Source organism: Phragmites australis, chromosome 11, assembly GCF_958298935.1.
Source record: "Phragmites australis chromosome 11, lpPhrAust1.1, whole genome shotgun sequence".
NCBI classification, from domain to species: Eukaryota; Viridiplantae; Streptophyta; class Magnoliopsida; order Poales; family Poaceae; genus Phragmites; species Phragmites australis.
This window is the reverse complement of record NC_084931.1, coordinates 13,501,140-13,516,919: the sequence shown is the minus strand read 5'-3', so window position 1 is coordinate 13,516,919 and position 15,780 is coordinate 13,501,140. Positions and strand designations below refer to the sequence as shown.

At 44.0% G+C, this 15,780-nt stretch overlaps 2 protein-coding genes across 3 annotated transcripts; one reads left to right on the top strand and one right to left on the bottom strand.

Annotated features, from left to right (window-relative positions):
- Nucleotides 1–6,260: 6,260 nt before the first annotated feature.
- On the top strand, nt 6,261–8,751 carry LOC133883827 (zinc finger AN1 domain-containing stress-associated protein 15-like). The gene is made up of 2 exons (XM_062323211.1): nt 6,261–7,570; nt 8,376–8,751. The coding sequence occupies exon 1, from the start codon at nt 7,060–7,062 to the stop codon at nt 7,567–7,569; it is 510 nt and encodes a 169-aa protein (XP_062179195.1). The 5' UTR covers nt 6,261–7,059; the 3' UTR covers nt 7,570; nt 8,376–8,751.
- A 482-nt stretch (nt 8,752–9,233) lies between these two features.
- LOC133883826 (uncharacterized) lies at nt 9,234–14,118 on the bottom strand. Of its 2 annotated transcripts, none has more exons than XM_062323210.1 (12): nt 13,811–14,118; nt 13,243–13,337; nt 12,595–12,652; nt 12,213–12,407; nt 11,740–11,816; nt 11,368–11,450; nt 10,921–10,972; nt 10,422–10,490; nt 10,153–10,239; nt 10,004–10,065; nt 9,670–9,806; nt 9,234–9,588 (listed from the first exon to the last, which is right to left on the bottom strand). In XM_062323210.1, exons 1-12 carry the CDS (start codon nt 13,947–13,949, stop codon nt 9,575–9,577), a joined length of 1,068 nt encoding a protein of 355 aa, XP_062179194.1. In that variant the 5' UTR covers nt 13,950–14,118; the 3' UTR covers nt 9,234–9,574. The 2 variants fall into 2 exon arrangements, with proteins under 2 accessions (XP_062179194.1, XP_062179193.1); XM_062323209.1 differs by having other exon boundaries at nt 9,234–9,534; nt 13,811–14,114.
- Between the last annotated feature and the right edge of the window lie 1,662 nt (nt 14,119–15,780).

Here is a 15,780-nt window from a genome sequence, read left to right as displayed (position 1 = left end):
TCGTCACACCTTCCCAGTCTCTTCGGTCGTCGTGGTCGTAGCCTTAGCCGAAGGATCGTCGCTCGCCTTCGCCTACAAGAGAGATATTTCTTCAAAGCGCACACGACTAGACCAATCAAACAAAATTGGTAGTAAGAACAAACATACTTGCTAGCGATTCATCTCCGCCTCCCGCAGGCAAGATCGCGGTGTGTCTGCACCAAATTGGTAGTGAATGATCGGGCAGTGGCCTTCAACGTTGTCGGAGGGTGAGCTCCTCAAGCGGGGATCCGGAGGGACCCCCTTTGAGATTCGACCGGGGGGATGATTCTGAATCCGCTTCGTAGGTGAAATAAATGGGAGTAAATGGGATGCAGGTAGAGGTGGAATGATCGGATGCAGGAAGTAGTAAATGCTCAGGGGATTTTTAGATAGGTTCGGGCCGCACTGAGTGTAACACCCTACTCCAGTGTGTATGCTATAAATGCTCTGAGAATGTCTCTTTGAGGATCTGCTGCGTTACAAGAATATTTGTCTAAGTCTAGAGCTTCGTGCTCCTTGTTCTTCGAGACTTTTCTTCTGGTTCGTCCTCTGCTGTCCTGATCTCGACTCAACTGCCTTTCTCCGGGCAGCCCGCCCCGCTTATATACCCGCCGGGGCGGTCGCATGTCTAGAAAGGATGACGTGAGTTCCATGGTGCCATAAATGGAAAGCAACCATCATGAGCTGCTGCGCGAGGTGACGGGGAGGGTTAAAAATGCGCCCCCGTCCGGTCTTGTTCGTCATCATTGCCGCTTTTCAACGGGCACCGCAGGGAGGGCCCACCGGGCAGCCACCGAGCAGCCCAGCGTGCCCGCCCGGTCAGAGCAGGTCTGACACAGCAGGGCAGCAGGCGAGGTGCCTCGAGCTCTGCAACGTTATCCCGAGGCGCACCGGATGACGCGCGATGGAACCCGTGCATTAAATGTCCCCACGCCTCCCTGCCAGGCCGTGGCAGGGACTGACAGCAGGCGTGGGGGGAGTGGTTGGAAGTGATAGGCCACACGCCCTCTTAAATGCGGCATCGGGCCTCTCACAAGTTGACACCTCACCACTGGGCCTCTGTGGGGACCACCGGCGAAGGACTTCTCAGGCTCTCGGGGAACTGTGAGTGCTCAGGGGCTACTGTTCGCAGCCCCGAGTACTCTCTCCCGGATATGCCCTCTCTTGGTCCTCGGGGAATCGAGTTCTTAGGGGCCATTGTTCACGGTCCCGAGCACTCTCTTCCGAAACTGACTGTTCGGGTCCTCGGGGAACCGAGTGCTCGGGGGCCACTGTTCACGGCCCCGAGCACTCTCTCCCGGAACTGGCTATTCGGGTCCTCGGGGAACCGAGTGCTCGGGGGGCACTGTTCATGACCCTGAGCACTCTCTCCCGGAACTAACTTTTCTTGTCGTCGGGGGACGCTGTTCGCAGCCCCGAGCACTCTCTTCCCGGTACTTGGTCTTCTCAGGTCATCGGAGAACTCGGGTACTCGGGGACCACTGTTCGTGGCCCTGAGCACCCTCTCCTGGAACTTGGTCTTCTCGTACCTCGGGGAGATAACCCCCGAGGGAGGGCGCCACATGGCACTCTGCTATTTTGGCCTCGGGACTCGGGGACCCCCGGTTCCTATGTCACCGACAGATGCCCTCAACACGGCCGAAGTAGACATGTCCGTTGGGTATCGGAATGTGTGCTTCTGAATCACAGTGTGATGGTCACAGCCAGTCATTTCAATTGATTGGACAAGGCTTCAGGCTGAGACCATCGCGCAGAAGCCGCAATATAATTGAGCTGCTGGGAGAAGGCTCCCACTGGTTTCATTAATCCAACCTATAAGACCACCCAGCCCAACAATATCGAGTGTTGGGGGCGTTGCCGAAGCACCAATCCCTTCAAAGGTGCTGCTGATGGCTTCGCATGCGGCGACGGCCTTCGGCTCCAGCTCCCCAAGCGCATTTAAGGCATCTTCGGATAGATCCTTCATCTCGTTCAGCTCTTCTTGCAACCGTTGTGCTTTAGCGGTCTCTGCGGTGCAAAGCGCCTACAGGTCAGAGACTTGCACTTCGGATGATTGCAAATTTTGGGGCAAGCACTTGACCTCCTCTTTGACGCCCTATTTCTCCAAGCGGAGGGCGCTAAGTTCCTTCTCGAGTTGCTCTAGGCGCGCCTCAGCTTCCCTCGTTTGGCGTGCAAATTCGCATTTGTGGCCTTCAGCTCTTTCAGCACGCTTTTGCAACATATCTATTTGCACCTCCGCGTTTTGGGCGCGGCCTTCGTAATTTTCCTCCTGTTTGTGTTGAGCTCGCGAGATAAGCACAGCCTGGGACGTCGCACAAATATGAGAACGAGTAATAAAATGACAAGGAAATAGAAACATAATAGAACACAATGATATACCTTCGCAATCGCCACGTCGGAGGCGTCGGGAAGTTCGGCGGCGGGCTTCCGGGCGAGTGAAATCTCAAGATCGGGCAGGACGAAGGTGCTAAAAATCTTCTTCGCATCACTGACCTCCCCAGAGCTTGGTTCAAACGAAGAAACCTTGAACGCCTCAGGCTCGATGGCCTTCGCGTCAATCAGCCCGCTGTGGCTCATCAGCCCTTTCCCGCCACAGTGGGGCGCAGTGGGAGTCGATTCCTCAGTACCATAGGATGAGCTCGAGGACGATGAGGGCGAAGAGTAGGCTACAGCTTCAATATTTTTACCCCCCTCAGTGTCCCTGGCAGTAGTCTCGACGATAGTTCGTGCCTCCACCAGGTCCTCCTCGTCATCGCATAGGATTAGTGTGGGAAGGTCCACGCGAGAGCAGAACCCCGATTTCGGAGAGGGACAAGGATCCTGGGTGCTCTCAGGCACCTCTTGCCTTAAAGGCACAGTGTGCGGTGCCACCGCACCCTCAGGAGATGCCTCTTCGCGAGTGTCCTTGGTGGCAACCTCGCGCGGCCTTTTCCGAAGGGCCAATGCCTTTTTCTTCCAGCCTCCTTGCGGCGAGTGTTCCGGGTGTCTTCGCTTTTTTGAGGCGCCAGTGGGAACTTCTTCGCTGACATCCTCCGCTGGGGAGCCCTCTCTAGGACCTTGCAGGAGCACGCTAATCTTCGGCCTGTCTCTATAGGAAAGGCCCCTGTATTCCAAGAGTCGATTGAGCCTTCGGTCAAGACCTTGTTCAGCGCACAACTGGGCTTCGCCTGGCGTGAACTTCTCGACAAGCATCGTAGCTTTCGTTTCAACTTCGGACACCGACAAGTTTGGCGAAGATCAAGAAACGTAAGCAAATGACTGTGAAGTTAAATCCAGAAACATTAATAATAGTAAATGAATGTGTACCCATGAAGCCGTGCACGGAAGGATGGGGACGGCAGAGCCCCTCAGGCCCCTTCTCCCCAAACTCCGGGATGCTCCAGTCTTGGTAGAGGGGCCACACTCTGGTGACTATAAAATCCTCTACGAGGTCCCGCGTGGATAAATACTTCGCACACCTAGCGGAGGCCTCGAGAGCAGTCCACTGGGACGCTTTCAATTGCACGTCCGGAGCGTGATTCCCCTTCACCTCCTCACATTTCGAAACGAGAAATTCCTGTTGATCTACCTTGTGGTAGAACCACTACTGCGTCTAGTCCTTCGGCCATTTATTTTTGTACACGATGGCAGGCGTGGACAACCCGGTGCAGTAAGCGAAGTTTAAGCACCCATAATGTGCTTCGCTCTGCACGCTTCGGGTGAATACGAGCTTCGGCTGATGATGAAGCCGGTGAGCAGCAGCGAAGGCCCTGGCCGATGCTTTTGCTCCCTCAGACCGAGTAGCCCAAGCAAATAGCCCCAGCCTCACAATGGCGTTGGGCGTAAGCTGGTGTAGGTACACTTCGAATAATTTCAGTACCTTGGCAACCATGTCATCGCAGGGCAAGCGAAGGCCTGCTCAAAAATAGTAAACGAAAACAATAGCTTCGTCTTCAGAAGGCTCCAGTGTCTCCTGGTTCCCGGGGAGCCTAACCTTTGAGACGTCGCTGATCAATCCCTCTTTTAGGAGACCGACCAGCACTTCGTCATCCACCTTCGATTGCCCAATCCAATATGTCTTTAGGCGAATAAACCTAGCCTTCGGCGCCATCGGGCTGACATGAGAAGTCTTGGACGGTGAAAGACTCGAAAGAGAGAGTGAGAAGCTTCGTACGAGAGTTGAAGCTCGAGCAGTGGTGTGCGGTAAAAAGAAATAACCGTAGACCAGTATTTATAGCAGCGAGGATAGCGGTTAAAACGAGGTGCGTCAGAATTCGAATTGAAGTGGGAAATGACGTCTCGGTATCCATCAAAGACATTTAATGCCTATAAATGAAACAGTTATTCAGGGGTAGCATGGTCATACTAAAAAAAACAAAAACAAAAACAAACTTCATCCGGCAATTTCCCGAAGTGCATTCGCCCCCACGAGCCTTCGACGGGCCGAAGGGGACGGCGTTGAGACACATCTTGAAGTCTATAGGCTCAGCCCATCGAAGATGAACCTTACTCGTAGGGGGCTACTATTGGGGATGATCTCTCGCCCTCCCCCTTTGTAAGGTAACTCAAAGTCTACCGGTGGCTACGCATTCGAGTGATTACAGGGATGTTTCAGAGAGTGCAGGCGAAGATCCGGATGATCCTTTGGTCGAAGATCGGAGGCGCATTCGCAATCCCAGCTACCCGCGTCGGTGAAGGCGACAACGGGTCTTCGGTCGGAAGCCGAAGGCTATAACGGCAGTTTTGCTAACCGAAGTGGGCGAAGGTAGCAGCACGTCTTTGAATGGAGACCGAAGATCGACTCATGGCGCCGAAGAGGAGGAGCGAAGCCCGTGGTGAACCTCTGGCTGATAGCTGAGAAGCCTTCGTCGGAGTCATGGGGTTGACCGAAAATCACAATTGGGTGTCGAGGCCCACTTAACTGCCTAGGGCAGAGCTGTAATTATGTAAATACACTTGATTGTACCATAATGCCCCTGAATATTCCGGGAACGTAGCAGGTAAGGGGGTAAAAACTGTAAACCCCTCGTGGAGTGGTTGAGTAAGAGCTATAAATAGGGCCATACTGTGCTCGAGATGGACAGAATCAATTGAGACATTTTACCCCAAACACATGTCACACCTAGAAGCCCTCGGCTTTCCCTATAAGCGAAGATTCTCCTTGTTAGGGACATCGGTTCCAACACCTCGGATACAAATGTTGCCTCGGAAAAATGTTGCCTAAGGTTGCTTATGTTGTCGAGACCGAGGATGCTAGAGCTGAGATCGAGGGAGGGTTGGTGTGGCTAAGCCGATCCTTGGGCTCCCGGTAATGCCGATTGTAGCTATACGAGACGCTGTGCCCCTAACCTTTTTCTCCCGTCTTACCTATATCGATTGAGGTTGAGACCTATAATGAGCGATCGTACATATATACACATGCTAAGGCTATTGAGGCTGATGATGATCCGAGATGCATAAACAATCAATAAAAAAATGGTAGATTGTTTTCATGTCTTTTCCTTTATTACCTAATGCTCTCACTTTGCTTGATCTTTGATGTTTGTGACTACAGCTATATTTGTATTGGTTCTACGACCATCACAGTGAGCTTAATCGGAGATCATCCGTGGGAGACGGATATAATTAATCGGCGAGTTTCGCGAAGCCTTGGGAGCCAGAAGGATGACATGCTTGGCAGACAGCTGGATACACATGTGCGTGCGTGGCGTATGAAACGTATTAGCTGTAATGGAAAGCTTATACTTTATGAATTCAGACGAATGAATAAAGAATCAGTGTTTTCCCTTGCAATGTTTGTCTCTTACTTTGTATACCATGATGTATATTCGCACGACGGCGTTATATTATCTTAAGTGAAACGTCATTGAGGGCTTGAGACGGTCTTAGATTATTTTGTATACACAAACTTTGTAGAACTAACAAATGATACAATTGATCCTTTTTTACAATAACAAAGATAAAATCTAATTAATCTGCTTAATTATAATATTTTTGTTTCCGATCAAGAGTCAGGATAAAAAATCTGCACCAATTCCCATTGTACAAAAAATTCTTCCCAACATGAAATTCTCTTCATGCCATCAACATCTCCAATCCTTCCAATTGCCTTGTTGGTGAAAGACATGTGGTCAATACGAAGCTAAGAAAGCAAACACAAAAATGGAAAAAGAAAACAAGAGCAGAGCCACTAAGGAATGGTGTCGTGTGGCACATAAAATCCTCCAACTTTGGCACCCTCTCCCTCATAAATATATCGTTTCTCCACTTCCTTTACCTTTGGCTCTTCGGCATCCGAAGAGAGAAGCTGGTGCCAGCAGCCAGCTCGTCTCTCTCTCTCTCTCTCCCGCTTTCCCAATTCCCCAACCCGGCCTCGGCCAGGTCGATCGCCCGAATTGTTCCAAATCGGTGTCGATTCTACGCGACCATTGGGGAATCCGCACCGATTTGTCCCCCATCGCCGTCGTTTCCCTGGGCTGTTTCAGCTCGTCGACCTTCTTGGTCTCGTGGAATTCGATCCTAGAATTCCGCGCCGCTGCCGTTTGAGTCGTTTCTGGGGGTGGTGGTTTGGGTTCCGGCGCCGATTTGCTCGGGAAAAATCGGTGCTTTGGCTTCGGCGGAGCTGAATTTCGCAGATTTGTGCGCGTCTCATGAGCTGAAAAGGTCGTTGGTTTTGGGCTTCTTCAGGATTCGTCCTGATCTGTGTGTATCTTCTTCTACCGTTTTATTTCTTCCTGGGCTTTGGTCTCTTCTCACGATTTAATCAGGTGAAAGAACTTCTACCTTGTAAAGAATTTGTCTCATTTTTCTGTCCATTTCCACGAAGAAAGCTCCATTTTTTCCTCTTTTCTTTCCGCAAATTCCCTTGTTTCTCCATCTTCAGATCTTCAGAGTCAGTCTACAACGATTTTGTGAAGAAAAATCCTTGCTTTGACATTTCAGAGCTGATTATTTTTCTTCCATTTTGTGCTTGGTGTACACCTATTTCCTCCTGATTTGATTGTTCAAGCTTGGAATTAGCCTCGATTTGCTCGATTGCTTCACCTTTCTCAAGTCAAAATGGCTCAGGAAAGCTGTGACCTCAACAAGGACGAGGCCGAGATCTTGAAGCCCTCATCCTCCTCACCGTCTCCTCCTTCCCCAACCACCGCCGCACCACCGCCGCCACCACCAACCGCACAAATACTAGAACCACTACCTCCACAATCACCACCGCCAACACAACCAATGGCAGCAGCAGCTCAGTTCTTGTCCAACCCCTGTGGAGTTGTTCCCGTAGAGGCTTCCAAGAAGAGGAAGCTAGTCGATGCCATCGCCACCGATATCGAAGCAGGTTCTCTGGTCGTACCAGCTGAGCCGTTGTCACCGGTGCTGTTTGTTAACCGGTGCAACGTGTGCCGCAAGAGGGTTGGTTTGACCGGGTTCAGGTGCAGATGCGGGGAGCTCTTCTGCCCCCGTCACCGGCATTCCGAGACCCACAAGTGCTCTTTCGATTATAAAACCACCGGCCGGGAGGAGATTGCCCGGGCAAACCCTGTGATCAGGGCTGCAAAGATTATTAAGATCTGAGGTATATCATTCAATTTGTTCAATCATCTTGCTTTTGATGTACATGTATTAGCATATATCATTTTATTTCAAGTTTGTTGTCAATTTTAGCTGAAGTTCTTTTATTGAATGCTTGATTCGTTATTTAAGGCGTCAAGTGGCATATGCTTCAGGCTGTCTCGTGATATCTTAGCCTCTATGCCTAATTGCAATTGTTGTTTCGTTCATATAGAACTGCATTTGAGATTGCAATAATACAGCATATTATAATCTGCTTTACTGACAGCAATACATGATGCAATGCTTGTTTCCTCTCAAGTAATTCTTCTATATTATTGCATATTATATTGTATGGTTCTTTCTTTAAGTTGTAAATTGAGGCCTTACTGATTTGCGCATGAAGACAGTTGAGATGAGCTGTAAACCAGTTGTCATGTCAGTTGGATTAGCTGTAAAATGTGAAAGCTGCCTTTAATATGTAAAGGTTTGCTAGATTGGTATCTTGCTTTGATGAGATGTTCTACTAGCTGTCTGTTATGGTTGCTTCCAGCAAATATAAATTGAAGTTGTTGAAACTTCAAGCTGAAATGGTGTAGCTGTTCTCTTTTTCCTGTATCATATCTGTTGAAACTTCAAGTTGAAATCAACTTTTTGCTAGGAACTTTGTTACCATTGAGAACATTCCTGAAATGTGCTACTAGATTATCTTCTAGATTGTTACCTTCTTGCTCACAGCCTTGTTGCTAGTTCATACTTTGAATACAGATTCTAAATTTGAGTGCTTCGCTTATGGGCCTGAACATTTTCATGTCTTCTGTACCTTGTAGGTCATGTGATCTACGAACTATACGGAAAGACTAATCCTGGAGATGCTGCAAGAGAATCGTGTTGTCACCCCGGTCAATCCAAATGCATGATGTCTTGCATATTCTTGGAAGTAATTCTCATACAACCGAGCTCTCAGTAACGTAGAAAAGTCAACAATGAATATGAAATCCATGAGTCGGTTGTTGTGGGAATTGCTGTACTCTTTTTCTTCATCTGTCTGCAGTTCAACGCCATAGCTTCTTAAGCTACCACGCACGCAGACGATGGCAGTTGTACTATTGAGTCGTAATTTTATTGGATCCAACAATTTATTGTAGTATATTGTAATATTTTCGTGAGTCTTGTTTGGTTCTATTCAACGCAATTGTGTCCTAAGCCTGTGCGATGTTTGCAGTTTCAGTGCATTATGGAGCTAATCAGCTCTCACACGCATTGCTATTATGATCCTCTTGCTGGCAAATCATTTGTTTGTCATGACAAATGTTACATTGTGTATCTGTGCGAGACTGAAATCTATGAACTTCGCAGCATGGATGCTATCAGACTGACTAAGGGGGTCGTTGTTCTATGCCCGCTTGTAACGCGAAAATCTCATAGGAAAATAATTTAATTTCCATAGGTTTTAGGGAAAAAAATTCATATATTCTAACTTGGCCTAACATGCAAATGTATTTTGATCAGTCACCCTTCCTTGCAGTAGTATGGTCAACAGCAATTGCGAACATAGTTGATGCAACTGACACTTAACGGTATGGACATCCATCCATGTAGAGAACTGAGAACTCAAATCTGAATGGAGCATAAACAGGTTCCATGAATCACACATAGGATGTCCAGTACAACAAACAAGAAAGACCTGACTTAAAACTCCATTTTATGCCACCTGTTACAGCTGTTTGTATTCAATACTCAGTTACATGAGAGAATTTTCCCAACCCCATAATTTGAAAATGTTCTTAGCTAGAGCTTCCTTTAGTAGCCACTAAAGAAAAATGAAGTTCAAAAATTACAGCAAGCAGCACCATGCTGGCCTGTTATATATCTAGGAGAGGTACATCATTTAAATTGTTCCTATAATACGTACTTATTCCCGAGATATTCTCAGCTCTGCTTGAACTTCACGCTCCTCGTTGTTGATGGCATGATAAGGGCCTTTCCCTTCAACACAAATAGAAGTCCCATTAACGAAAACTCTCCCTCAATGTCTGCATCCTATATATTTTTTATTAAGTCTATATTATCAAGCAAGTGACATTTTAGGCCTATCATCACTATCAATGGTAGTAACTTTACCATCTTCAAATTTCTGGCTGCCAGATGATGCAGCAACCTGACATTGAGGATCAACAGCAGCCTCCTCGTCATCAAGTTTTCCCTCAACATCACCTGCCACAGCAACTTGCCCCGTTCTATCATCATTGTTCGAATCGCTGCACACATATTGCAGCATTGTGAACAATAATGTTCATGTAACTTGGAAGTATGGATGAACAAAAATCTTCCAAGTTTCAATGATTGATCTGGAATACCAAAGTCTCATCTCCCAAGGCAGGCAACTGGACCCTTGTTGAACAAAGATCAAAGAAAAGTAAAACCAGATGAGATTGGGTACAGAATAGGTGAATACCCTGAATAAATGACCAGTCCAACTGCAACTGCAGCAAATGCTACATAGTACATCCAGTCGACCTGGCAAAGGAATGCTCTTTTAATTTTTGGACTTTGTGTTATATGTAAGACAATAAAGTGCAGATAGAGGGGACCAATGATTAGGACCTTTTCATGGTAGGCAAAGACACGAATGAGAATAGCCCACATGTCTGACGTTAGTAATGAAAGGTTTAGCATCGTCGAGCCACTAATCTGCACAGTGTAACATATATGTGAGAATGTCACAAGTAGTCAGCACGTATTCCATATTAATGTAGCACTTGTTTCCTATAACTATATCCTCCATCAAGCTTAATGTGCATGCATACATAAAACAAGGAAATGAGTTCAGTACACTGATTAAACAGAAATAGTACGTTTGCTCTAAAACATACCTTCAATAGTATTGGGACCAAAGAATAAAACATGAACATTGCGAGCGCAAACCCAATAAACGGTACCACCTGGCAACAATAATACTTCGCTTCAGGTGTCACAAACAACGATGATAGAGAAGAGAACCATCCATTAGTTGAACCCTTGAAGGTCTTTGAGAAGAATGAATGATCTGGAGCTTCTAGATATGAGAAGATATTTATTTTTGGTGCAATATGAGAAGACAGTTGGGGATAGCATAATAAGAAAACATGTTGCAGTCTCAAAAGAGAGAAGCAACCCTTTCAAAAACTGAGTTATAGACTATATACTATTACAGTAATACCTATAAAGGCTATAACTACTACCTCATATATTTGTAAAAGCTTGGAGCTAGTGCTTGAAATGGAAGACAGCGACATCTAGTGGTAGGGCATGGATTTTCTTCTGAAGACCTAGTTCTTGAAATGAAACACAACACCTAGATGAGGGAGGGAAGGAGGAAGGTGAAAGACTTACAGAACCCACATTCCAATGTATAGATTTTATCTCACTGCGTTCAAATATGCTTCTGCAGCAGTAGTTAAAGAAATAATATAGCTCAAGGGACTATGTGAACGGAAATTTGTTAGTAACAAATTAGCACAGCAGGAAGTGATAAACCAAAATCACGTCCGAGGATCTAAAAAAGCTACACTACTAACTTAGGCAAATAAACAAAATTTTGCTAAGAAGTGTCAAGTGTTCATCAAACTTCATGAATATTGATGCTGCAGTTTCATATAATCATATAATCTAGATATAGGCAAAATGCGTGGGTCCTTCAGAACAAGTATAGATTGAATGTGCACAAAGGTTCCTCCATAGCAATAAACATTTTGTAGCTGTGCTCAAATAAAAAGTTTAAACCTAACTTACAGGAAAATAAAATAAAATATGGTTTATTTTATTCATATGATCGGATACATTTGACAAGCGCTGATAAGAGCTCCAAATAGACCCAGCATCCCCATCAACTCAATTTGGTCACTGGCGTTTACTAGAAACTCCTGAAAGAACAAAAATATCAAAGGACCTCCGGTAAATTTCATTTATACTATTCACAACATAATATCTTTTACATCTACACCATAAGGTGAGATTTATGGATAACAGGCCCTTCCACTACATGCCTTATGGATAAAACATGTCCTTCCACGAAATTACATTGGTCATAAAAATATACTATATTCTCCACAAACTCTTTTCTCATGTTTGAACTTAAATAAGTGACACTGATAACAACTTTTTGGTAAATATTCATGGATATAACCTTTGACAAATCTATAAATACCTTACCTCGCTAACATTGCTAATGGCATAAAGGGTGGCCCCTGCAATTACAAGTATGTCACCTTTAACCGGGCTTGTGCCACCTGTGTAGAAATAAATGCCCATAAACTGTGCCAAGTTAGTACCTCATTAAGAAGTAAATGATAAAAAGCAAATCAAATAGATGCAAAGAGCATAAGTTTTGTTGAATTAATCATCCTCCACAGATACTGTTAGTTTAAGCATCATAGACCTCTCCATTTTAGCAATCTGTCACAACTAGCAGTATATTGGACTGTGGCATTGGATCTTTAGTTGAAGAAAACAGAAACAATAAGTGTTAATAATGCACATTCATGTCACATTCTGAAATTTCAAAAAAAAATCATGTCACAATAATATTCAACTATAAAACATGATTTCTTTGCTCTGGTTTGTGATGATATAAAAATAATATTTAAATGAAACAACAAAGGCATGCATACTAAATGAATCATTACCTGCCCTATCACCCGCATGGACATCTGAAAATACAACTAACACAAGTCCTGCGACACAAATAGCCACACCACTATATTTTCTGAATCTGTACTTAGTCTTCAAGAATATCCAAGTCAGGAATATTACAGCAGGAATAGCCCAGCAATCAAGAAGCATAACACTTGTCAGGGATGTGTATTCGTAAGCCTTAACCACTACAAAACAAAGAAGCAAGTTAGTATTATACTGTTTAGATATTCCTTTTCCATTTGAAAGGCTGAATTTTGTATCCGAGAAAGTATGACTACCCTGATATATTTATAGAGTTGACTAGGCAATTAATGAAATTTAGCAGCTTACTATATAATTCCAGTAACAAACATGTGTATAGGTTGCATGTACCTAGATAATTCGCCTCCACATCAACCAAACCTAGTATCAAATAGTAGTACCATTTCATCTGCAAGATATTTCGCAAAACCACATTTCATAAACTAAACTTGACACGAAAGCAATAAATCTAAATTCAATTAGCCTACTACAACAATTAGAAACCATAGGAGGTTGTGGTATAGCAACAGTTGGAGGAGTAAAAACTGTTGAGAAGGACAGACAAAAATAAATGTGCTTGTAAAAATATTTGTTTCTTTAAAAAGAAAGTGATAGAAGCTGGCCACTAAAGAACCTACAGTTCGCATAAAGCATCTGAAACTATATCCGTCAAAGTTTAGGTACTCTTATGCCTCTCTAGGAGGATCGGCTGCGAATGGTTATGCTTCAACATTATTGGGTAGTGCGCAAAATAAGCCCTGTGCCAAAAGCTAAATATGTCAAAGCTCACTCTGCAAAAACAGTAGACGTTGGCTACTTTAAGTTACAACCTCCCCTTTGGCATTTGACAAGCTGGTACCCAAACAATCCAAGAATCCATTTTTTTTTAATTGTGATACTGGAAAGAGTTGACACACCTTTACCTAAACTCTTTGTGGTGATGACTGGCAAGGCCAGAAAGAAAGAACATTTGGAGGGGTGGACGGCTGTTGTGCTAACCTGCAGAGGCTTCCCTCTGTGAAGCAAGATGGTACCGTACACGACTGCGAGCAGTATGTAGTTGAGCAGCGACTGCGACGTCGGGACATTGATACCTGCCAAACATCATCAGTAAGCTTGTTGAGTTAGCCCTCCAAGAGAAACGAGACACACCTCGGTCGACAGCGCAACGAGGAGAGCTTCTGAACGGCACGCAAGAGTTACCAACTTTGCAGTCTACCTACTCTAACGGTGGAGAAGAGAGCCATTCCAGGAAGCAACAAAAATAAATAAGTACTCGTAGTGAAAGGACGGGAAAAGGGATTAATTCAAAATCAACAAAAGAGGATGCAAGAGGCGCACCAAATCGTATCCAGAGAAATCACACAACTATAATCTTACGAGTGACGAAGGTAACATAAGGAGTAAGAATAAGAAAGCAAATGCCCGAAAGCAGTGCTTAATCTCCACAGGAACCAACAACCAAAATCGCTGCAAGAGCCGATATTTCCATAACCAACCCCCCTACGGAAGGAACGCCTGACGGAAGAAAGCAGGGGCGCGGGAAGGAATTAGGATTGAGGCGGACCTCGGCGGGAGAGCTCGGAGGAGACGAAGCCGGTGGCGGTGACGAGGAGGGAGACGAGCTGGCCCAGCCCCAGCCCCGCCAGGGTCTTGCGGGAGCGCCACCACTCGAGAGCGCCGCCCGGGACCGGCAGACCCGCCATTACTCCTGCTTTTGCCGCGTCCCGAGGCAAGGAAAGATTTTGTTTTCCCAGGAAGGACGATGCGTTCTGCTCCGGCACTCGGAATTAGGGTGTGTTATCCTTAAAAAAAATTAAGATGTGTTCGGTTGGTTGAAAGAAACGATATAGGTATGAGTGGGGTGGGATCTGGGTACGTTCTGTTATTTCTTTCGTTGTATTTTATTTAGATGAAATGGTTTGGATTTTTATAATATATTGAGGAAATATTATACCGAGCCGTACGGTAAATTGGACGGAACAACTCTATACCTATTCTATTAACTCCACTAATCAATTATAGTTAATAATGATTAGTAATTATTAGTGATTATTAAGATTTTAGTTAAACATCCGTTATAGTTAGATGTCATAACTAATTATTATTATAGGTATTTAGTAAATATTATTGACCACTTAAGTTATAATTAACTAGAATTAATAATGATTAGTACTAATTAGTATAGTTTGTTGATAATAACAAATATAAAATTATTATTTCTGTAAAATAATTAAGTTATACATGGATATGATATAAAGCTTTTAAGCAACGGAACATATTCTCGAATCATCTAATATATCCAACTAAACATATTCCTGTATCATCACATACATCTAATCAAACAATCTATTTCTACCAACTCATTTAGGACCATCATGTCTATTTAGGAAGATCTCATCCCATTCAACTTCATTCAACCAACCAAACACACATTTAATCGTTCACTGGGCTAAGTCAGTGTAGCGTGCATTTGGTTGGCAGAAGAGCTAGCAATTATGTTTTGATGGGCGATCTAATTTCTTACTCCCTTTTGTCATAAATACTACATTTTGATTAATATTCGATCAAACTTTTAAAATTTTGATTGTCAATAACTTTCAAAATATTTAGTTTAAAAACATAAAATCATACACGTAGATTTGTCTTAAAAAATACTTTCATAATATTATATTTTAATTAGATATTATAACTATATTCTAATAGAAAATAATGGCCAAAGTTTCTTCAACCGTGAAAAATAAAAAACGTCATATATTTTTTATTAGAGTGAGTATTTAGTGGTATGGATAGGATGATTCAATTTTTGTTTGGTTGGATGGATAAAACTTGAATGAGGTTAGTCAAAATTTTGTGGGATCTACTTCTCATATATTTAGTTTTTTTTTATCAAAATATAATAATGTGATCTTGTTTTGTTGATTTAATTTCAATAAATATAGTGGTATAATCGGATTGTAAATCAGATAAATAGTTTAGAAGATAATATCATTTAAAATATGCTAACAAAGAAGTGTCTTTATTCTAACTAACCATAATATACCATATAAACTCACCTATAATATGATATCTTCATCTAGCAATTTTTGGTGGATAGGATTATCTAGCACATGAGAATAATATTCCCTCTAGATGATCATCATATTTAGTTTGTTCTCCAATTAAACACCTTAAAAAAAAACTAGATACCATTTCCAATGGTGTTCACACTCTAGGTGAATCTTAGATCTTGTTGGGGATTTGAAGGAGAGAAGTGAGAGGATGTGCTAAAATGTCTCCAGCTTGTTGCTACTATTTGCAGCTCGTTGGAGGCCAGGAAAATGAGGGAGATTGCTTGGGTTGGGGCGGCTTTAAGTTGACATAATGGGCTATGTCCCATGCATCATAGAGAGGTAAGGGTGAGAGATTGAGTGAGGAAAGGGGAAAAAGTGGCAGCTGTAGCTGCCGTCCAATTCATCTAATCGGGGCAATGGCCCCAGATTTATTGACCATGTGTAAGAGGGCTTTTGGTACAGCTAAAGTGGGTTTCCCATAATT

What these genes read in the sequence shown, in the direction of transcription:
- LOC133883826 (XM_062323209.1), bottom strand. Translation starts at nt 13,949, where the DNA reads ATGGCGGGTCTGCCGGTCCCGGGCGGCGCTCTCGAGTGGTGGCGCTCC. An exon ending in TACATTGGAATGTGGGTTCT is followed by an intron (nt 10,491 to 10,920) that starts GTAAGTCTTTCA and finishes TATTGTTGCCAG; the next exon opens with GTGGTACCGTTTATTGGGTT. An exon ending in TCTTTGCCTACCATGAAAAG is followed by an intron (nt 10,066 to 10,152) that starts GTCCTAATCATT and finishes TTCCTTTGCCAG; the next exon opens with GTCGACTGGATGTACTATGT.
- LOC133883827 (XM_062323211.1), top strand. Translation starts at nt 7,060, where the DNA reads ATGGCTCAGGAAAGCTGTGACCTCAACAAGGACGAGGCCGAGATCTTG.